General features: G+C 49.1%; 1 protein-coding gene across 1 annotated transcript in view; it reads left to right on the forward strand.

The window, feature by feature from the left end:
- The first annotated feature begins 1,331 nt into the window (after positions 1-1,331).
- The window catches only part of LOC132383103 (circularly permutated Ras protein 1-like), a 41,429-nt gene continuing 19,923 nt past the window's right edge, over positions 1,332-22,837 (forward strand). Inside the window, exons 1-11 of the mRNA XM_059953899.1 lie at positions 1,332-1,487; positions 4,304-4,387; positions 5,151-5,239; positions 8,862-9,041; positions 10,373-10,423; positions 11,631-11,720; positions 16,625-16,776; positions 17,811-17,892; positions 20,859-20,986; positions 21,766-21,850; positions 22,148-22,254. Of these exons, the coding sequence (XP_059809882.1) occupies positions 1,388-1,487; positions 4,304-4,387; positions 5,151-5,239; positions 8,862-9,041; positions 10,373-10,423; positions 11,631-11,720; positions 16,625-16,776; positions 17,811-17,892; positions 20,859-20,986; positions 21,766-21,850; positions 22,148-22,254 (1,148 nt within the window). The 5' untranslated portion in view covers positions 1,332-1,387. The remainder of the gene's footprint in view (positions 1,488-4,303; positions 4,388-5,150; positions 5,240-8,861; positions 9,042-10,372; positions 10,424-11,630; positions 11,721-16,624; positions 16,777-17,810; positions 17,893-20,858; positions 20,987-21,765; positions 21,851-22,147; positions 22,255-22,837) is intronic.

Below are 22,837 nucleotides of genomic sequence, written 5' to 3' on the forward strand. Positions count from 1 at the left end.
AATCCTCATAAACTTTCCCAGCAGTCTCTCCAGTTTGACCGCATGTTTACTACAACTCCAGCGACTTGGACAACGACACCACAAGGCCCCAACGCCTGCACATCAAAACGCATGTAAAAGTTTTAGAAGTCAGGACCAAGCGAAACACGCGAGGCGTTTAAAGAAGCCAGAGAAGAACTAAAGGAGGAAATCAGAAAGCCAGGAGGGGCCATGAAAAGCCTTTGGGAAATTGAATTGAAGTAAATCCCCAAGACATGTTGTACACACATCAAGAGTTAAAGGATTATTTGGGAGAGGATGGGGCCTCTCAAGGATAAAGGGACTAACAGTTGCTTGGAAGCAGAGAATGTGAGTGAGGCACTTAATGAGTACTTTGCTTCAGTATTTACCAAGGAAAAGGATATGGAGGATTAGGATTAGGAACCAGATGGATTTCTATGACAATTGAAAATTGAGATTTTTTAAATTGAATTTAAACTCACCATCTGCCCTGGTGGGATTCGAACTCATGTCCCCAGCGTATAAATGGGATTCTGGATTACTGATCCGGTGGTGATTACCACTCCACCAGATCTCCCCACTAGGTGAGGGGGTCGACAGGAGTAAAGTGGGCTCGGGTGGCTTAGTGTAAATGGGTGATGGACAAACAGCACGGACTCAGCGGGCCGAACAGCCTGTGACCCTGAATTCAGAAATTCAGTGTGAACTTCCTCAGAAAAACATTTTCCCATGAAGCGTCTCGCTCAGTACAGTGGGGAGGGTCCAGCTTTTCCTCAGAGCGCAGCTCGCTCTCTGTAGCCACGGTCAGCATCCCTCCCTCATTATAATCATTTAACAATTGCTGTTCCTCTTGTATTTCAGAAGGGACCCATTTACTCAGCGTCAATTGGTTGATTGTAATTTTGAAGCTCAACAGAGTAAATGTGATCAGGACATAATCCCCTTCTCCTTCCTCCCAGAATCCCACTCCATCTCCATTCCCAAGATTTCTGTGCTCAGGAACTCACACCGGGTCAGGCACCCTGGCCTCCTCACTGGCTGAGGGATGAGTTTCAATGCCCACACTATCCACCCCCTCCTCGCAGTCTGGCACCCAGAGTCGGGGGCCTGAGACCAGGGCCTCTTCCCAGAACAGCTCACCCTAGGGGTGGGAGGAGTGAACATGGAGGGGTTTGGGACTGGGGGTTGGGGGAGGTGAGGGGCACTTGGAGGGGAGTGGTGTGGAGGGGGAGAGGTGTGGGGTTGTGAGCTGGGGGATGGGTGGAGAGGGGTATGTGGGCTGGGAGTTGATGTGGCAGTTGTGTTAGTGTCCTGCGCGGGCGAGACTGACTCCCTTCCTCACTGTGTTCCAGATGTACCGCCACCCCTCCCGCCCAGGCCTCCCAACATGAAGAAGGCGGCCGAATACCTGCAGGTGCTGGAGCCGAGCCCGTGGACCGCCCCAGGAACCAGGCCCCCAGCGTCCGTGCCCCCTCTGCCGGATAGACGTGAGTCAGGGTGGAGTATGGCTGCTTGTTCGCTCAACGTTCCTTCATGCACTGGTGTTCAGGCACCTTGGGTGGACCTCAGCAGGCCAGCCAGCGTCTGTGAAAAAGACCATAGTCGACGTTTCGGGCCAAGACCCTTCAGCGGGACTTTGGGTGGTCAGTGAGGAAACTACGTTGCCTTGGTCCCAGACCTATCCTCCTAGAAGTAGAGACCACGACCCCTGCTCTTGGAAATGGCCGCTTGGTTCCAGGCACTGGGCATTGTAGCAATCGGGACAGCTCCCGGTACTCAGACTGGCTCCGCGAACCCTGGAGCAAGACAACCTCACCTTTACCAGTCCATGGGCCCTCCGAGCACAGGACAGTTTGGCCCTCCACCAACCTTCCCCCTCCTCTGGTCTCGCCTACCACTTGCCAGCTCATTCTTCTCCCCCCCCCCCCACCCTTTTATTCTGACTTATTTTCCCTTCCTTTCCAGACCTGATGAAGGGCCTCAGCCTGGAACAACCCCTCCAGAGATGCTGCCTGATTTGCTGGGTTCCTCCGGCGTTTTGTATGTGCGGCTCTGGAAGAGGCCCTTCAGCCCATCGTGTCTGTGTGGACCGCGGCACACCACATTAAACTGGACCTATCCGCACTCGCCAGCTGTGAGATGGACAGCAGAGAGGTTGGGGAGGAGGGAGAGGGAGAACTTTACACTCCCGTGTGGAACAGGATAGTTCCCTGCACCCCCTGCACCCTCTCACTGACATTAAGGCTCTTCCAGCCCATGAACTGCCCTCTCACCTTCCCTTCTCTCTGAGCATTCACCCAATTGTCCTTGGAAAGCTCCCTCCAACCCACTTCTGCCACTCCTTGCAGTCACTTGCTGCAGACTACAATCTGTACCATGAAAGGAAAATCCTGCTCTTCCACTCTGTCTTTTGCTCCGTTCTCTGTCACTGGAAACACAATTTCCCCACCCCCTTACCTGCCACACCTACTCTCACTTCGGGCCACCTCCCCTGAACCACAGCTCATTGCCTTGCCAGGACAGACGTCGCCAAAGCCAAGGCACTCCGGTTAACTCCCTCTGCACCCTCTCCAGGATGGCAGTGCCCTTCCTGAAGTGTGGAGCCCAGCAAACCAATGATGGCCTTGGGGCCAATGATGGTCAATGCCCCTGGGATGGCAGCAGTGTTTCCAATGCCTGACCTGGTGCTTAACTAGACATTTGGTGATGGGTCTCGGCCCAAAACATCAACTGTGCTGCCTGGCCTGCTGAGTTCCTCCAGTATTTTGTGTGTGTTACCTAGTAATGTTTAGCATTATTTCCATACTTCAGTGTTTTAGAAAGTCCAGGACCTCTGGAGCTAATCTAACTGAAATCCACCTTGCCCTGAGCTCTCGGACTTCCAGCTTCTCTGGATCAGTACGGCCTCTCCTGACCCTCCCTCTCACCGTGTTAGCTTTCAGCATTGTGCGTCTGCCCACTTCACCTGCCAACGCCCGTAAATTCTGCTGCTATCAGCATCAGGTTTATTATCACTCTCTTGTACGGCGTGAAGCGGCTTGCTTTCTGGCAGCAGGACATACAACAATCATAAAGTTTAAAACAAATACGTGGTGCGCAAGGAAAGGAATAATGAGGCGGTGTTCGCGGTCTGTCCAGAAACCTAATGGTGGAGGGGAAGAAGCTGTTTCTAAAATGTTGAGTGTGCGTCTTCAGGCTCCTGTGCCTAATGGTAGTAATGAGAAGAGGGCATGCTGTGGACGGTGAGAGTCCGTAATGATGGATGCTACCTTCTTGACACACTGTCTCTTGAAAATGTCATTGGCAGTGGGGTGGGTTGTGCCCATGGTTGAGGAGACTGTCTATAACCCTCTGCCAGCTCTTGCAATCCTGTGCATTGGAGCCACCATATTGGCAAAGAAGCAACCAGTTGGAATGCTATCTATGGTATCTCTGTAGAAATCTGCGAGTCTTTGGTGACATCCCAAATGTCCTCAAGCTCCTGATGAAATAGCCACTAACCTGCCTACTTCATGACTGCATTGACATGCTAGGCTCAGGAGAGATCCTTACACCCAGGAACTTGAAGCTGCTCACCCTTTCCATTGCTGACTCGCCAGTAAGGACTGGGATGTGTCCTCTCGCCTCTGCCCTTCCAGACTTCACTAGTTAACAACGTTATCACAGATGATGTTCCATCACTCTTATCAGAGTGGGTGGTGATCTCAGCACAAGCTTTTGAGCAACTTTGGAGCTAGCTTATTATTGTCAAGTGTACCGAGGTATGTGTGAAGAACTCTTGCACACTATTCATACAGATCAATGCATTACACAGTGCTTTGAGCTTCTGCCCTCTATCCATTCCCTGCAGTAAATGACAAGCAAAGGTTACAACTGTTGGAAATAAGAAGGAGAAACAAACTGTTGAAACCCTCAGCAGGTCGGTCAGCATCCGCAGAGGGAGGAACATTGTTAAAAGTCTCTTCTGGTCATTGGAACAGTGACTCGGTTACTATCTCCACAAAAGCTGCCTTGGGTTTCGATGTATCCTGTGTTTAGTTTACCTATCGGCTGCATATTTGAACTCAATCTCCCACCCATACACCACTGGTCCCCTTCACTTCCTCACCTCCAATATCACCAACTATCTTCATGTTTATTCAATACCACCTGCGTAGCAATCTTGTGAGCCACAAACTCTCTGCTGCTTCATTTAAGAGCTGGGAGCTCCCAGTCAGATCAAATGCTAAATGATTTATTTGTTCTCCAGGATTCCTTTGCCTGGAGGCAGTGATCTAACTTTCCCTTGTGCTTTCCACAACAGTTCCGACTCCCAAAGCCCAGGAGTTAACAGAGAATACCAACGTGGTGCTGGTGAATTTGGGAAAACTGGTCGACATCAAGGATGGTAAGCTTTACTGATTCCACAGCTCCACAGGCGCTGCGGCGTTTAAGCAGAGGGTATGTGGGGGGTGGCTTGAGGGGACATTGTGGGAGGGGGTGTTTGAGGGGATGATGTGTGGGGGATTTGAGGGAACATTGTGTGGGGGGTTGAGAGGATGGTATGTTGGGAGGTTTGAGAGGATGGTGTGTGGGGGGGTTAAGGGAACGTTGTGTGGGGGTTTGAGAGAACATTGTGTGGGGGGTTTGAGGGAACATTGTGTGGGGGGTTGAGGGGACAGTACGTGGGGGAGAGTTTGAGGGGACAGTGTTTTGGTGGGTTGAGGGGACATTGGAGGGGTGTTTGAGGGGACATGTTAGGGGTTTGAGGGAACATTGTGTGGGGGGGTTGAGGGGACAGTATGTGGGGGAGAGTTTGAGGGGACAGTGTTTTGGTGGGTTGAGGGGACATTGGAGGGGTGTTTGAGGGAACATTGTGTGGGGGGTTTGAGGGGACGTGTTAGGGGGTTGAGGGAATATTCTGTGGGGGGTTTGAGGGGACAGTGTGTGGGGGAGAGTTTGAGGGGACAGTGTTTTGGGGGTTTGAGGGGACGGTGTGTGGGGGGGTTAAGGGGACGGTCTTGGGGGGGTTGAGGGGACACTGAGGGTATGGGGTTATATTGAGGCAGGCCATAGATCTACCTTTACCCTGTGTAAAGGTGACGGAGGTTGAGTGTGGACATGAGTTGTCACACCTCAGTCATGTTCTAATCTGGTGCCTTGGTCTGCAGTGAAGGGACAGCAGGGATCTCCAGCCTACTGCCAGAACTGCTCGGCAGCCACGTCCTCTTGCAGCAGCCTACAGGAGCACCATGCCACGGTGAGTAGTCTCTCATTGGCATGCCCAACATGCAGCTGTCAGCCCACTCCCCACGTGTTTCTGGTGAACTAACCCTCTCACGCACCCATCAGCACCCCATATCTCCACACTGCATCCCCGACCCCCACCACACACACACACACACACACACACACACACACACACACACACGTACTCGGGGTAACGCACAACGGACCATTAACCCACCAGCCCGCGTGTCCGTGGGACATTGGAGGAAACCGAAGTGGCCATCCTCAGGAGAACGTGCAAACTCCTCACAGACAGCCTCTGAGGACCAGGTCGTGCCTGGGTTTCTGGAGCCATGAGGCAGCAGCACCCCTGTGGGATTGATGGTGGGGGGAGGCAGAGGATATAGCTAGGCCCAGCACAGTGTCGGTGAATGCTGACAATGCTGGCTTCACATGCCAGCTCTGGCCACAGTGACAGTGATGTTGCTTCTTTGAGATGTCCCCAATGGTCGGGAGGGTTGCGCCCATACTGAAGCATGGTTGGATCTACGATTCTCTGCAGCCTTTTGCAACCCTTTTCATCGGACCTCCTATACCAGGCTGAGATGCAACTAGTCAGAATGCCTTCCACAGTGTTTCAGTAGAATTTTGCTGGAATCTTTGGTGACATACCAAATTTCCTCAAACTCCAAATGAAGTATAATCATTGGCAGGCCGTCTTCGTGATTTCATTGAGGTACTGGGCCCAGGACTGATCCTCTGAGATGCTTGACACCCAAGTGTTTGAAGCTGCTCAGCTTTTTCACCACTGACCCCTCAATGAGGGATGGTGTGTGCGCCCCGGCTTCCAGACTCCAGAGAAAACTGAGTTGTTTTCTTTGGCGTGTTGGCCGTGAAAGGACAACTGATAGACTTTTATAAGATTATGAGACATGTAAACAGAGGCAAAAGCTGCTTCTTTTACCCAGGATCAAAATGTATAATTTCCTAAAAACAAGTTTTTCAGTTGAGAGAGATAAATTTAAGGAAATGTTTGGGGCAGGTTTTTTTACATAGGGTAGTAGGTGCCTGGAATGCACTTTCCAGGGATGTTTTGTGGAGGTATATATGGTAGAGTTGTTTAAGAGGCTCTTAGATAGACATATGTATGTGCTGAGAATGGAGGAATATGGATTTTGCATAGGCATAAGGAATTAGGCATTTAACTACTACAGTAGATTCTGATTAATTGGGACACATCAGGACCAGTACACTTTTGACCCAATTAGCTGGTTTCATGGAAATAATTTTAAAATGTATAAAAAAAGACAAACCAAGTAACAAATTATGTATTTTAATGAAATACAGAAAAAATTAGAACATACCAAGAGTTTTCTAGACTACTATAAAACTATTTATTAGCTCCTAATAGTTATCAATAGAGGAATTCATCTAGTGTACAATGAACAAAGTCAACACAGCCACCAAGTGTTGATAGTGGACTGCCTTAGTACAAGGATTACATCTTCCAGATCTTCATTTTCATTGTAGCATTCAAGATAATTGTCGATACCTTCAAATTCTTCGTAGTTCCTAACTTGTTGAAGTAGTGAAATTGTTTCTTTTCCTCTCACGGCCTGTTTTGGCATCCCCAAGCCTGAATGCTTGAAGCTGCAGCGAGCAAAAGAATCTGAATTATCTTACTGCTAATTTCTCACCAACTATTGGTGACAAAAAAACAGTTTTCTTGAACGCAAACTCATGCAGCTGACTCTATTTAAAAACTGTCCACTCTAAGCTCGATGTAGCATCTAAGGGCTACGCAAGTGCGTGTGAGTGACACCGTTTAGAACCTGTTTGGCAACAGTCCTCTGCTCCAGTTAAGAGGTATAGTGTCCCAAGTAAACAAAGGGAATGCCAGTGAATTTCTGTAAGGGTTGTCCCAAATAAGCAGCTGCCCCAGTTAATCGATGGCCCAATTAACAGGAATTCACTGTATTTTACATACATGAGAAAATCTGTAGATGCTAGAAATCCAAAGCAACACACCCAAAATGCTGGAGGAATTCAGCAGGTCAGGGGGCATCTATGAAAAGGAATAAACTGTCGACGTTTTGAGCCGAGACTCTTCATCAGGACTGGGGGGGAGAAATGAGAAATCAGAGGAAGAAGGGGACGGAGGTGAGGAAAAAGTACAAGGTAGTAGGAGGTGGGTGAAACTGGAAGGGGGAAGTAACGAGATGGGAAGTTGATTGGTGAAAAAGATGAAGAGCTGGAGGAGGGGGAATCTGATGGGAGAGGGGAGAAGACCATGGAAGGAAACAAAGGGGAAGAATCAGAGGGGGTGATGAGCAGATAAGGAGATGAGGTGAGAGAGGGAAAAGGGAATGGTGAAGGGTCATAAGTTCGAGAAATTGACATTCATGCCATCAGGTTGGAAGCTACCCAGATGGAATATAAGGTGTTGCCTCTCCAACCTGAATCTTAATTAGTTTGACGCAATATTATGAACTGAAGGGTCTGTTCCTTTTCTATATTCAATGTCCTAAGCCTTGAGCACATCAAACAATTAAAACCAGAGTATCTGTGGGCCTAGGATAAATAAGTATGAAGAAGAGTTATTAAAACCGATCTGACAACCTGAGGACTGGGAACTGATGAGATGAAAGCAGATGGGGAGGTTGTAAAGCAAAGAGGCAGCACAGTCAGGGCGAACACTTGAATGCAACAGGGACTATGATGCCGGGAAATTAAAAAGGATAAGAAGTGATTGTGTGGAATTTGACACCACTGCAAAGAAACAGAGAGAGGGCCTTTTGGAGCAAGAGGTGTGCTTAACCCAACACTACACAACATTTTGTATGCTAAAGATCAAAGAAAAGTTCAGGACAATTCCATATTTTCAATGCAAACACAAGAAAATCTGCAGATGCTGGAAATTCGAACAACACACACAAAATGCTTGAGGAACACAGCAGGCCTGGCAGCGTCTATAGGGAGAAGCGCTGTCGACGTTTCGGGCCGAGACAAACTCCTTATAAAAAGCAGCGGGAATTGAACCCCGGTCGCCAGTGCTTTGAAGCAACGTGTTAACCAGTCTGCTACCATGCCACGTCCCCTTCCCCCCATTAAAAGCAAATTGAGGTTGATGAAGTGGATCGAGGGTAAAATTTCACCAGCTGTAGACCACAGTTGTGTGTACAATGAGGGGTGGTAACAGAGCTCAGAGTGAGAAAGCAGGTGGCAGCTGGAAGTCAATGGGAAGTATGGTAGTAAGGAGCTGATGGGAGTTCGGGAGCTAAAATGGAATTACGGACATGGGAAATCCTTTTCAAATTTGCAGAGTAAGAGAGAAGGAGTGAGACAGAGAAATTGCCATACAAAGAGGAAGCTGAGACTTGATGGGTCAACAGGCTGCCTTTCTATGCCGTAACATCAGATCTTTAGCCCAGGTTACGTCTGGGCAAAATACCGTGTTAGCTGGAGTTATAGACTGGAAAGGCCATGGGGCAGGAGAATTAGGGGTGATTGTTTACGCCTAGCATAGAGGACCAAAGTGCCCATACTGTTGCTTCTAGGGTTTAAATGGCTAACCTTGCTTTATTTGTCCCAGGCATTTTGGAAGTCACATACCTTCGGTATCAGCTAACATGGAGTCTTCCATTTGCCCTTAGATATGGAAATGTGAATTTTGCAACCATAGTAACGTCATGGATTATCGGTGTAGCAAAGACACGTGCAGCGATGACCAGCTGTACATTCACATCCCAAACCCAGTGATCTCCACGGCTGTCGATGACCCGGTGGTTGTTTTCTGTGTGGACATCTCTGGCAGTATGAGTGTGACGTTCGAGGTAAGGGGACTGTGACGAAGGGAGGCCTCTCCTCCTCCCGGTGCCGCAGGTTATTGACAAACCGCGTGTGGGTCATGCATTCGGAGGGTAACGCAGCATGTTCAGCCCAACTCATCCATGCAGCCCAAGTTGCCTAATTCCATGTGTCTTGTGTTTGTCCCATATCCTTCTGGGACCTTCTCTACCCATGAACCTGCCTAAATGTCTTTGAACTGTTGTGATTGTACCTCTCGCCACCATTTCCTCTGGCAGCTCATCCCATACCTCCGTCACCCTCTGTGTGGAATAAGTTCTTGGGTCCCCTATAAATCTCTCCCCTTTCACCTTAAACCCTGGGGAAAAACGCTGTGCCTGTTCATCTTATCTTTGCCCTTCATGATTTTGTAAACCTCCATAAAGTCGCCCCTCAGCATTCTTCACTCCAGGGAAAACAACCCCAGCTGATCCAGTGTCTCCTTGCAATTCCATCCCTCCAGTCCTATGGCGATCTAAGAGTTCAGCTACAGGGTTATGCCTAGAACGGAGGTTGGGAAGAGGTTTCGCTGCACAAGATTGAGAGGGTTTAGAGTTGCTAAATGGTATTGGTCCGTAGATTAATAAAAGGTTGGGGACCCCTGACTTAGAGGGAGATTATGTGAAGACTGTTTTAAATGCTGGGGAAACCTTTGATGTGGTGGGCTAGTGGAATGTGAGGAAGATCCTTGTTTTAGCGCCAAGCTATAGGTCGAGCGGTGAAAACAGGCACTGAATGTTAATACTTAATAGAGGCCACTTGTTTGAGCTGACCCTCTCTACAATGAGCTCACTCCCATGCTCTTTTACCACATCCCTGCAAATTATTTTCCATCAAGTACCTAGCCGATTCCTTTGGAAAGTTCAGACCGACACACTGGGCCGATTTGCCTCATGAGCCTGTCGTTCTGATCTTTAACCAGGGTTTGTGCCACCTAGTTAAGGCTTTGCATTTGTAGCCAGTAAGCTGTTGGCAAGGGCTTTGTACAGATGTGTGACCGCCACACTCGTCATTCCAGGATGGAGGCCACTCTCCTGGTGGAGATAGCCCCCGTGGAACCCTGTGGATGAGGGCTTTCCCGAACTCTCCCTGCAGGAGAGTGCAATGAGGTCCATACTCCTACTCCAGAACGTCACCAGCAGGACTGACTGCACATCAAGGCCAACCCTGTCGGTACTACCCCCATCCCAGCTACCACCTGTGGAGATGTGTTGCGACGTACACTCGATCTGAATTATTCTGTGCCTTACTTTGTTCTGGGAGGGTTTTAATTCTGCCTCAAGGAAAGTTTCAATGATCCTAACTTTTTCTTTCGCAGCAGACGACTGGAAAGAGCAGCAGCAAATCCCTCTACATATCCAGGTTACAGGTACGGAGCTACCAGCCAGAAATGTGGGCCACACTGCTGCCCTTGTCCTCAGTCACAGTATCATACAGCACTGAAACAGGCCCTTCAGCCCACTCTGCCCATGCTGACCCTTCTTGTCCTGCCCAACGCATCTATTGATGGGATATCCGGGAGCCGGTGCTTTGACTGTGCTCTGATAGTTGGTCATTGGCTGGTCTGAGGCAATTAGCAGCATTGCTGGATGCCGAAGTGTCTGCAGTCTGCGTGAAAAGCTCACTCACTCTTCAGCCAAGGGTTCTCCGTCCGTGAGAAGCTGGAGACTGAGTTTAACAGGGTTGTAGGACTAAGTGGGTTGATGTATTTGGGTTTGTTCAAGGAGCTGGAACTACAGTTCAAGGTCAGCCATGATCTCACCAAGTGTGGGGAGGGACTGATGGCTGAATGCTACCTCGTACCTTTTCAATGGTCTGACACCTGCCTCCTGGGGCAGTGGGTGTCTGGGTGGGAAAATAAATGTTCAGGGTGGGAGAATATTTGCAGATAATTGAATGTAAGAGTCGGGAAACAGCTTTCCAATTGTGGGAAAAAAAACTTCTAAAGGAACTTGTAAAGCTAGAGGGAAGTTAAATGTGTGGAACAAATCCCAACGTCGTCAGTCTTTTTGTGTTTTATTTAATTTACCAAAATAATATTGAAGTTTCTACTTTTTTTTGTGAACAAGTGGTTGTCCCCGCAGTGAGAGCCTAGCCGTCGTGGAATGCCTTGAGCAGAAGTGCGGGAATTAGCCCAGGCCGTGGTCAGGACGTACGGAGCCTTGACCTTATGCCAGCTCGACCTGTAAGTGGTTACCATGGTTACCACTGGCCCATACCCTCCGCACTGATCTGGTGCCTCAGGGAGAAATCTCTTCAAAAGAAGTCCCTGTCCTTTCTCATAGGCAGAATTTATTACCTAGTCATTTTGGTAGCAACCGATCAGGGTGTGAAGGGTGAAGTACTAATGACAAAAGGAGCTGGGTCAGCTGTACTGTTGAGGTAGTTTGCCTGCCAACATCCATGTAAAGCAGTGTTTCTGATAATCAACCTGCTCAGGTCTTTGATGTTTTTTTGGCATTTACTGTGATTGCCCACAAGAAAATGAATGAAATGTATAGTGCTTTAAAAATAAATGTACTTTGAACTTTAAACATATCTCAGTTGGCCTGGGGTGGTGCTGTGCTCTGTTGCAGGCTGTCCAAGAGGCAGTGAACCAGTCACTCGACTATCTGCTTGAAACGTCACCCAGGACGAGAGTTGCTTTGGTTACTTTCAACAATGAGGTAGGTAAAGAGGAGTGAGCTGCCCAGATCCCTCCGCTGTAATGTCTGTTGGGAGGCACGCCTGCTGTGTGATCGTTGACCATTGCTCCCTCACCTCTTGACCACAGGGTTGCAGAACGAGGGCTCCTGCACACTTGGACAAAGGCTTTACTCTCTTGGAGCCAATCAGCCTGTTGAACTTGGCCGTGTGCTTCACACTTCCCTCTGACGTAGGAACATGTGGTTATGCACCGAGTCTGCAGGTTCTCCCAGAAGCTGCATTACTTCTCCCCACTGTAAATGCTTCCCTCACATCAGCCCACCCACAGTGGGCTTCCTTCTTCGCAACCAGTGACCCTGCCAGCCGGCATCGTTTTGGAATGTTAGAGGGATGTCTGGGGAAGCCTGTGTGTTCAGAGAGAGAACAATTCAAGCCCTCACAGACTGTGGCAGGGGTGCTATATCTTGTCAGGCAGCTGTGCTACGTGCCCACCCATGCAGATGACGCTGCAGTCCAGGTAGATGACCCGCTTCTAGATTGTGTCTGCATGGCCCTGCTGGGAGCTGCAGACTGCGCCGCGCTGAGGTCGTAGGTGGGCTTAAACAGCTGAGGTGTTTCAAGCTGTTCAGTCTGAGGTTAACCGGCGTGTGTTCCGTAACTAAGCGAAGTCTCCAGTGGCCTTCGACCAAAGTCACTGAAGATCAATCATCATGTCAGTGATGGAGACACAAGTGCAGATGCTGGAACCGGAAACGTGGACAGTCTGCTGTTGGAACTCAACAGAATGAGCAGCATTTGTGTTGAGACTTTCCATCGATACCCTCTCCCAATGTTGTTAGAGCTCCCCCTTCACCCTCCTGTCCCCTCACCCAGCGTCCTGACCCGCTGAATTCTGCAACTGACTGCTTGTTCCTTCAGGCAAGGGACAGATGAAACACATGGGCACACTGGAAGAGTTGCTGGGTTGTGAGCTTTCTTTTCTGGTCCAATTTGTAGAAAAGGAACCACAGAATTCACGTTGACCATATCCAAGGCTTTAGCCAAAAACTGCAAACCCGCCAGTGATTGCTGAAGGGAAGTTCTTGACCTGTCTTTATGATCAAAGCCACACATGCAAGGCTCTGAGCCCATTCAAACCCGCAGTGTGTTTGGTAGAATGGTAATGGTTGTCCATCATGTCCGACTTGTGTGGGATCTGTTGTCGAGGAGTGCATCGGAAGTCCAGGTCCAGCAGTGTGAACAGGCATCACAAGCTGGGGTTTTCATTGGTTGCAGTGAATGACCGTCAAGCCCTTCGCTCTCCGTGCAGCATTGTGCTTCCACCTTCCTAACTTTTGTAGATCCCATCTTCCCAGTCCACCAGAGCTGATTTTGCTTGCTCGGACAGGCATGACCGGGTTTATCCCACCTGTTGAAGTGGCATGGCTGCTGTCACATGCAAACAGGTACTCGGAGGCACGGGAGAGAGCTGAGTGACCGCTGGGGACCGAAGGTGGGTGGGCTGCCCCAGAATGGACATTACAAGCCCCTTCACCAGAGATGCTACCCCTTGTTGGATACCGCATGCACCCAAACTGGCAGAATAGAAACAACCCTGTGTAAGGGGGAGGGCAGCAAGATCTAGGGAGGAGATTCTAGGGCCCAAGGCCAGACCTTAGCCATGTGTAGTGCAGGGCCAAAAATCACCACTGTGTCTCAGGCAGAGTGATTCACTGCAGGGCTGGAGCTGGGGCACACAAATCTGAAACCTGGCCATTTCTGATCCCCTCAGGTGTTTGTGGTTCAGCAGGGCCAGAGCTAACGTTTCTGTTGTTTTCTGGAATAGAGTCTCTGAACTCTTCACGCTCACTCCTGCTGCTTTTAGTTTGAATCAGTCACACAGTAGGTGCAAATTTGAACACGGGCTGTTCCATCCAGTGGTGTCCTAATGCAGCTTTAAATGTATCGTTTAGGTTCCCTGTCCTCTCACCCTCCCACTCTACACACCTCAGAATCAGAAACAGGTTTATTATCACCGGCAAGTGATGTGAAATTTGTTAACTTAGCAGCAGCAGTTCAATGCAATACATAATCTAGCAGAGAGAAAAATAAATAAATAGAATTAAAATAATAATAAATGAACAAGTAAACCAATTACGTGTATTGAATAGATTTTTTTAAACGTGCAAAAACAGAAATACTGTATGTATATTTAAAAAACAATGTGAGGTAGTGTCCAAAAATTTAATGTCCATTTAGGAATCAGATGGCGGAGGGCAAAAAGCTGTTTCTGAATTGCTGATTGTGTGCCTTCAGGCTTCTGTACCTCCTACCTGATGGTGACAGTGAGAAAAGGGCATGTCCTGGGTGCTGGGTGCTTCCTCTCCCTTTGGTCCCCATTACCTTTCCCAGCACCAAACTGGCCCCAGCAGCATGTTTTCTTGATCAGAATCAGATCTAATATCACTGGCATATGTCGTGAAATTTGTTATGTGGCAGCAGTAAATTGCAAAACATAATAAACTGTAAATGACAGGATATTAAAAAAGTTAAATTAGTAGCGCAAAAAGGGAGGAAAATAAAAAAGTAGTGAGGTAGTGTTTATGGGTTCAAAGTCCACTCAGAAATCAGATGGCAGAGGGGAGGAAGCTGTTCCTGAATCACTGCGCATGTGCCTTCAGGCTCCTGTACCTCCTTCCTGACGGTAGCAATGAGAAGAGGGCATGCCCTGGGTGCTGGGTGATGGACGGCACCTTATTGAGGCATCACTCCTTGAAGATGTCTTGGGGGAGCTGACTGAGTTCACAACTCTCTGCAGCTTGTTTCGATCATGTGCAGTAGCCCCACCCACACTTGCCCCCTGCCCCTTGCCCGACAGTGATGTGGCCGGTCAGAAAGCTCTCCACGGTACATCTGTAGAAATTTGTGAGTGTCTTTGGTGACATCCCAGATTTCCTCAAACATAGTCGCTGTCATTTCTTCTTTGTAACTGCATCGATATGTTGGACCCAGGATAAATCCTCAGAGATATTGACCCTCTTAAGCTTGAAACTGCTCACCCTTTCCACTTCTGATTCTCGATAAGGAGTTTGAGCTCATGTCTTGCCCCTTCTGAAGTCCACAATCAATTCTTTGGCCTTACTGACGTTGAGTGTAAGGTTGACGTTGAAGTTGATTTGCTGGCTAAAGAAGTTTCTACTAATTTCTCTGACTCTGTCACTGTGGCTGCAGGGGGTTCTCTGAGGTGGTGTCCGGTCAGCTCCACTCGGTCCCGCAGACTCATACAACAAGGAAGCAGACAGTCTGGCTCAGCCCTGAATGCTGTTGCTTTGGCCCTGTAAATGGTTCTGCTTCCTCTCAACGTCCATCTGTCATAGATCTACCGACTTTCCTCTATCCTCCAAGCTTACCACCAATCCTTCTCGTGGTTCTCTGTTTCAGCTTTTCCATCATTAGCCTTGTGTTCCCACCCGTCACCCTAACACCCCATCCACTGCCCAGAGCAACGGGATCTCACTGCCCCTTCCCCATCCACCCAAACTGTTGGTGCTGCCTTCCTGACTTTAATGCTGCACCACGGGCACCCTACCCGTCTCGATCTTGCACTCCAGAAATCCCTCACTAATCCCTCCTCCCTCCTCCCGCTTCCTACTCTCTCAGGTGCTAGGATGAGGCCCCACCTCGGGGAGGAGGAACAACACCTTGTCTTCCATCTGGGTAGCCCCCAGCCTGATGGCATGAACATTGATTTCTCCTTACAATAAAAACAATTTTTCCACTCCCCACTGTGACCTTTTACTTCCTCTCACCTGCCTGTTACTTTCACCTGGGTCTCCTCCTCCTTCCCTTTCTCTGATGGGCCACTCTCCTCTCCTATCACCTTCCTTTTTCTCTTGACCTTTACCACCCACCTAGCTTCACCTAACACCTTCCAGCTAGCCTCTTTCGCCTCTCATCCCCCCCCCCCCACCATTTTATTCTGGCATCTTCCCCCTTCTTAGCCTTGGTCTCGGCCCAAAACATTATTCATTTCCGTAGAGGCTACCTGGCCTGCTGAGTTCTTCCAGCATTTTGTGTGTGTTGCTTTGGATTTCCAGCATCTGCAGACTTTCTTGCGTTTATTTACTTCAGATGTATTCCAAGATCATAATGCACAAGTCTCGACATTACCAATATCCTAGCCGTGTGGAGTCCAGGGCTCAGATGACCCTGCCAGAGTTTCCCAGCATGACATCTGCTCTCTGATGCAGAATCTGTAGAGCCATCCAATACAAGGGCCCCAGGATTCAGAAGGTCCTCTTGTATCTTCATATGTTTGTCACAGAGCTGTGCAGCATAGAAATGGGCCACTTGGCCCATCCTGTCTATACTAACCCCATCTCTCTGCATTAATTCCATGCCCCTCCATGCATTGCTCTTTCAAGCACCTACCTCGATGCCTCTTAAATGTCATTGCTGTCCCTGCCTCCACCATCACCTCAGGCACCTCCCTCCAGGTCATGTCTGCTCAGTGTGAGAAACTCGCTCCCCAAATCACTTTAAACCTTCTGCCCTTCGCCATAAACCTATATCTTCCCGTTTTAGATATGCCTATCACGGGAAACTGCCCCTGGCTACCGAACTTATCCGTTCCTCTCACGATTTTATCTACCTCGATCAAGTCATCTCACTTTCCTCCGCTCTGGGGAGTGTCTAATCTCTAACTGATAACCCTCCAGTCCGGGCAACATCTTTGTAGTTTAACCTCATCCTTTGCTGTGGCGTGGTTACCAGAATTCCACACCATCCTGTGATTGTGGCCAGTTTGTTACTGGCTTGACCCAAATCACCATGAATGCGAGTGCAGGTAGCTACTTGTCCCAGTGAGTCTGTCAGACAACTTCAATCCCCAATAAAATATCTCAGCCCCTTAACCGAACTCTTCTAAATTTGATGGACTTTTCAGGTAACAATCTATGGGGACGGGCTGGGCACTCCGCGGACCCTGGAGGACTTTGAGTTAATCGACCGGGAGTACCTGAAGACAAAGGGGGCCGAGGAGGCCCTGCCACAGTGTATCTCGGACAGCAGAGATGCTCTCCGTCGCCGAGTGCAGCTGTGAGTATCTGTCATCACTGGGAATTGCATCCGCGTCCCGCTGGAAGTGAGGATGACGGCTGTGGCCGCTATTAACACGGACGGATGAGACTGGGGATTTCCCCACCCGTCACCATCCACAGGGGATAACTGCTGTTGCGTATGATGTGATTGGCTTCCGGAAGAGCAATTCACCGCTCTTGGCTCTCGCCATTCTGGCTGTCCACCCTCTCTCCAACCCCGTCTGCTCTCCTTAGCCCCTGTGAACTTGCCGTTGTTTCTTCCATCATCACTCCACTCCTGACCTTCAGACCAACTCAAACCAATCCCACCGTCTCCTCTGCAGCAGTCTTCCCTTTAAAACAACACTGACTGTCCCCAGGCAGTAAATATTTTGCCAAAATGCTTTGATTCTCCAATCAGCCTTTGATCAAAGTCCGGGTAGGCACATTCCCCACAAGTTTGCATCCATCTTATTTCAATAATTCCAGAGATTAACATCTCAATTCAATACTCTATTACACAGTCAAAGAGTTGAAAGTAACATTGTCCGTAACTATGGCGATGGTTCATGTCCCTTGCTTTCTTATTTGTTGCGCTCATTTTCCTTCTGTGCTTCAGTGTGTGACCCATCCCCCTGAGAAGGGGGCAGGGGTGGGAGTGTGTGTGTGTTTGTGTGTGTGTGTGTGTGTGTGTGTGTGTGTGTGTGTGTGTGTGTGTGTGTGTGTGTGACCTGACCCCTGGTGTGTGTCTGTGTGTGTGGGGCCCCTCCCCCAGTGCAGTTTCAATCTGTATGTTTCGGGGGGGGGGCCCATCCCCAGTGGAGTTTCAGTGTGTGTGGGGCCTGTGCCCAGTGAGGGTCAGTGTGTGTGGGGCCCATCCCTAGTGAGGGTCAGTGTGTGTGGGGACTGTGCCCAGTGAGGGTCAGTGTATATGTGAGCCATATCTAAGGAGAGTGAAAGGGTGTTTGTGAAAAGTGAGCTCTGCCTTATTTAACAACGGAAGCAGCTTTCTCTGTTGGCGTCTCCATTTTAACTCTTTGCTTGTACCTGCAGATTGCAGGAATGTGGTTCCACCGCACTCGGCCCAGCTGCACTCGTATCCATAGCAATGGCTTCGCGAAAATCAGGTTCAAAGGTCAGTTGGGTTGCAGTGGATTTTCGGTGGCCCCACCTCCCCCCAGTGTATCAGTCCTGCCTAGCTAAACACCATAATGACCATCCCTCTGCGGCTCAGCTAACATCACACTCTCTGACATACTCCTAAATCCCATGCTGGTGAAAGATTTGTGTCAGTACTGCCGGGTGTATGTGGCCTTCGCCCTGGGGTCATCTTTGCTCTCCTGCATAAAGATCATGTCATCAGTCTGGTCCTTGACGCACTTTTCTCCCCTAACCCCTCTCCTCCCATTGTCACCTTCACTCACTGACAGGAGTGTGGTCCTGACGTACCACACTGGGCTAAGTCAAAGAGAGAGTCCCAGCCACGGCCTTGTGAAGCTGGTGCTTCAGCTGAAATGGTTAGCCAGCACTGGGGCAAATCGCAGCCCTGGAAGCAATAGTTGTTGCTGGCTTCCAACTTCATCTCCCTGCTTTTATAATCCCTACCTCTTCAGATGGAACTTACATTGAGAAACATTACCAGTTGCACTTTGACATTTGAGGAGTCTCAGTATTGCCCAGATGTCAAAGAGAGCTGGTGGAAGTGGCAGGAGAGGTGGCGAAGGCACGTTTGTTTGTAGGTTACCTGTGCTATGCGGCAGTAGAACAACCTGCTTCACTGACTGTCTTGTTGGCTCCCTCAACAGCCCAAAGGCTTCCAACCACCACCCCCCCCCCCACCGCCACAAGAAACATGCCATTCACTTGCCCTTAGCATAGCCACCCTTTGCAGCTCCTCCTCGTCAGTTTCCCCTCGTCCTGCTTCCGCCTCGGGTTTGGCGCCTTTTCCCCACAGTGTTTCCGCGTCTCCTGCCCCATGTAGGAAGGCCACTTCCTGGGTGCACTTCCCTCCTCCAGCGTTCGGGCAGGTCTCCGTATTCTCCTCCCCGGCCCACATTTCTCAGGAAGGGTCATCATCTGCGTCTTCGGGACCGGCCCGGAGGTACCCGTCCCACTCTGGTGGATGTTGTAATCTGCCAGGGAGTCAGGGTACGGGGACTAAACTCTTCCCAACAAGGCAGCCACATCACACAACCTGAGCACAAATCAGTCACGATGGGACAGAGGGAATATTGCAGTCAATGATCTGGCAAAAGCAGTGTCCAGAAACCTTTTATTTCTGTCCTACACATGGGGGCAATAGAACCAACTGAAAGCCTGCAAGCAATTAAGGTGGGGGGGAATTTTAAAGGAGATGTCAAAGACAATTTTTTTACAGGGTGGTGGTAAAGGCCAGTACATTAGGGACTTCTAAGGCTACGTTCTTGCTAGATCTGATAAATACGTAACTGAAGCTTTTGCTCTTCATTTTGACCCTCCGTCCACACTGAAACGGCGTTTTCCTCCCCTGAAAACGAAGCTTTTCTAAAATGCCCTCCAGAGTGAGTAAATTTGAAAACGCCGATTGGGCACAGCAGTGTGGACAGGGTAACTGGAGATTTCTGAAAACGTTGTCATGATGTGCCAGGACAGATGGCAGCATTTTATTGTTTTCTTGAATGCACCCCCCCCACACACACACACAGAACCTGACAATTTCAGAACAGACGGCAACGAGACTGAAGCCAGAAAAGTTAGAAATGTACTCACCAAATACTTTGACCCATAACTTACTGAATAAATAAGTATATTCACTTTGCTTTGTTTTCTGTCCTTGCTCGTATGAAGGTGGTTTACCTATTTATGCAAATACTTCTCTGACAATAGATGTGTAACAGCCTAATGTAAAATTGTATGGAAATACAAGATAACACTGATGCAGACATGTTTTATACATTTAACAAGGGGCTTTATTAATGCAACAGAGTGGGTCAGTTTTTCAATGTTCTTTGTCAGCTGGGTAATACTGTCCGTGAACTCCCTGTCGGAGCCTCCATACGCTCCAGTATGTTTTTTTTTAGTTTTAAGTCCTCCTGCATGAGAGCCAACAGCTGTCCATCATTTGGCAATTTGCTTTTAAGTTTTCCTGGTCTGTAACTGCACACTTTCACATGTCACTTGTTTTCTGTAGATGTGTCCTGCGCATGCCCAGTAGGAGGAGATTTGCCCAAATACCCATTTTAATGTTGACGGAGGTATTTTCAAAAATGCTTGGTGTGAACGCCTATCATTTTTAGGCAAAACTGGTATTTTCAAAATTATCTGGTCTAAGGTGGACGTAGCTGAAGAGACTTTTAGATAGGCACATGAATGTGAGGAAACTGATGTGGACATTGTATAGGAAGAAGAGGTTAATTTAGCTGGCCATTTGATTACTAATTTATTTGAGCAAAAAAAAACTCTCTCTCTCTCTCTCTCTTCCCCTCTCCCTCTCCCTCTCTCTCTCTTCCCCTCTCCCTCTTCCCCTCTCCCTCTCCCTCCCTCTCCCCCTCCCCCCTCTCCTTCCCTCTCTCTCCTTCTCTCCCTCTCCCTCTCTCTCCTCTCCCTCTCTCCCTCTCTCTCCTTTCCCTCTCTCCCTCTCTCTCCTTCTCTCCCTCTCTCCCTCTCTCTCCTTCTCTCCCTCTCCCTCTCTCTCCTTCTCTCCCTCTCTCTCCTTCTCTCCCTCTCTCTCCCTCTCTCCCTCTCCTTCTCTCTCCTTCTCTCCCTCTCCCTCTCTCCTTCTCTCCCTCCCTCTCTCTCCCTCTCTCCCTCTCCTTCTCTCCTTCTCTTCCTCCCTCTCTCCTTCTCTCCCTCTCTCCCTCTCTCTCCCTCTCTCCCTCTCCCTCTCTCCCTCTCTCCCCTTCCTCTCCTGGAGGAACTCAGCAGAGTGTGTTGGTTGGATTTACAACATCTGCAGATTTTCTCTTGTTACTAACTTATTTGGCTTGACACAACATTGTGGGCTGAAGGGCCTGTCCCGGTGTCGTACTGTTCTATGCTCTATTGGATTTTTGGGATCTGGTGGGTGTTAAAGAGGTTTTACCGTGAACATTGAATGATGTAAGATGGTTTGTTTGGTTTGAGGTTATAATCTGTACAGACGGCCGAGCAAACACCATCCTGGGCAACCTGGAGGATATTAAGGAAGATCAGATTTATCAGAAGTCCAAACTGTTCTACAGTCACCTTGCTGAATACGCAGTGAAACAGGGGTAAGTGCCCAGTGCAGAATTTTTGATTTTTTTCCAATGTTATTTATTTTATTGAGATACAGTGCGGAGTAGGTCTTTCCGGCCCTTTGGGCCATGCTGCCCAACAATCCTCCTGATTTAATCCTAGCCTAATCACGAGACGATTTACCAATTAACCTACCAACCGGTATGTGTTTGGATAGTTGGAGGAAACTGGAGCACTCGGAGGAAACCCACACGGTCACGGAGAGAGAACATACAAACTCCTTACAGGCAGCGGCGGGATTTGAACCCTACACTGCAAAGTGTTTTGCTAACCACTACACTACCACGCCTCCCCAGAGCAAGTCATCCAGAGTCACCTAGGCAAGAGAGAAAGTTCCATTCCAGCTGGAGCTGAATCCCCTGGTCTGACAATTGTTCAATGCTGGAATTTGATTACGTTGGAGAGGATGATGACTGTGAACACACGAAGTTTCGTAATGCTGAGTTTAGGAAGATGGGGGTCAGTTGGCAGACCCCCACTGGCTTGTTATTGAAACAGCTGAACAGAGTGACATCACAGTCAACCTGAGGTAACGTGCGGGCAAAGGTTGGGCGCCTTCTGTACAGAGCCACAACCAGGGGTGTTAACCTTTGAAAGAATGAGCGGCTAGCTCTCCACTATCCCCACCCACCCCGCCACCAAGATCTCTAAATTCCTCATAACCACCCCCCCCCCCGACCCCCAAAGCAAGCCCTGTTTAAACACTGGAGCGAGGGAACAACGTTTCACAATCCACCTGGACCTTTCTTTACAGGGTGATCATCTCGGTGTTGACAATTGAGGGCACAGATTGCAGATTACCTGAGCTGGGACAGCTGGCTGACAGAACAGGAGGAAAGGTGAGACGGCCTGTGGGGGGGGATCTTCGAGGGCGGGAGACAGGGAATCAGTGCTGGACACTAGAACTGAGGGCGGGACTGACAGAAACATGGCACAATCAGCTAAGCTGAGAGCAGCGTCTGTCCAGAGGCTGGATTTATGCCTAAATGCCCGCAGCTCTGGGTTGATGGGGAAATGAGATAAGCGGAGAGTTGCCAAGGTGGAGTGGAGACAGTGGGTTACCTGGAGGGTTATTATGAGAGGAGAAAATGAGAAAGGATGTGCAAGGATTGACTTTTGCTGCTTCTTCACCTCAGGTGAACATCGCCAGTCCAGCCAATTTATACAACGAATTTGAGCTCATTTTAGAAGACGATGTCATTGCCACGAATGTCACGATCACCTTCATTGCTGACGCTGGCCTGTAAGTGTTTGTGATCTGTGGTTTATGATCCAGGTCCTCGCCCAGGGCAAGACGAGGGATTCCGCCTGATCCGAGGTGGATTGGGACTGTTTCGGGTATATCAGTGACCCGGCAGAGCTACCCTGGCTCACTCAGCTGCTGGAAGAGTAAAGGGCACATTCAGGGGCCGGGGTGAGTGGGTGAGGTTACGTCAGCTGCTGAGCGATACCCAGAAATAATTTTGGTAGGGGAAAATACTGAAAAGCAAAGAACATGGGAAATGGAACCAGCTGATTCCACAGACTCCACCATCTCCACCGCAGCACTACCTTTCTGCATTTACCCCGTATCCTGTAATTCCCTTAATGTCAAAATATTCATCGATCTCCATCGTGGACAACATCGGTATCTGAGTGCTTGGAGGTAGACAGGTTCAAAGATTCAGCCCTCACGAGGTAAAGACATTTCTCCTCTTCGTTGTTGTAAATGGACAACCCTTATGGTGAGACTGACCCCCCCCCCCAACCACTGTCCTATAGACACACCAGCAAGAGCAAATAACAACTCTGCAGCCTCCTGTTGAGCCCCACAAGAATGCTGTAGT

Source organism: Hypanus sabinus, chromosome 29 (assembly GCF_030144855.1).
Source record: "Hypanus sabinus isolate sHypSab1 chromosome 29, sHypSab1.hap1, whole genome shotgun sequence".
Lineage (NCBI taxonomy): Eukaryota > Metazoa > Chordata > Chondrichthyes > Myliobatiformes > Dasyatidae > Hypanus > Hypanus sabinus.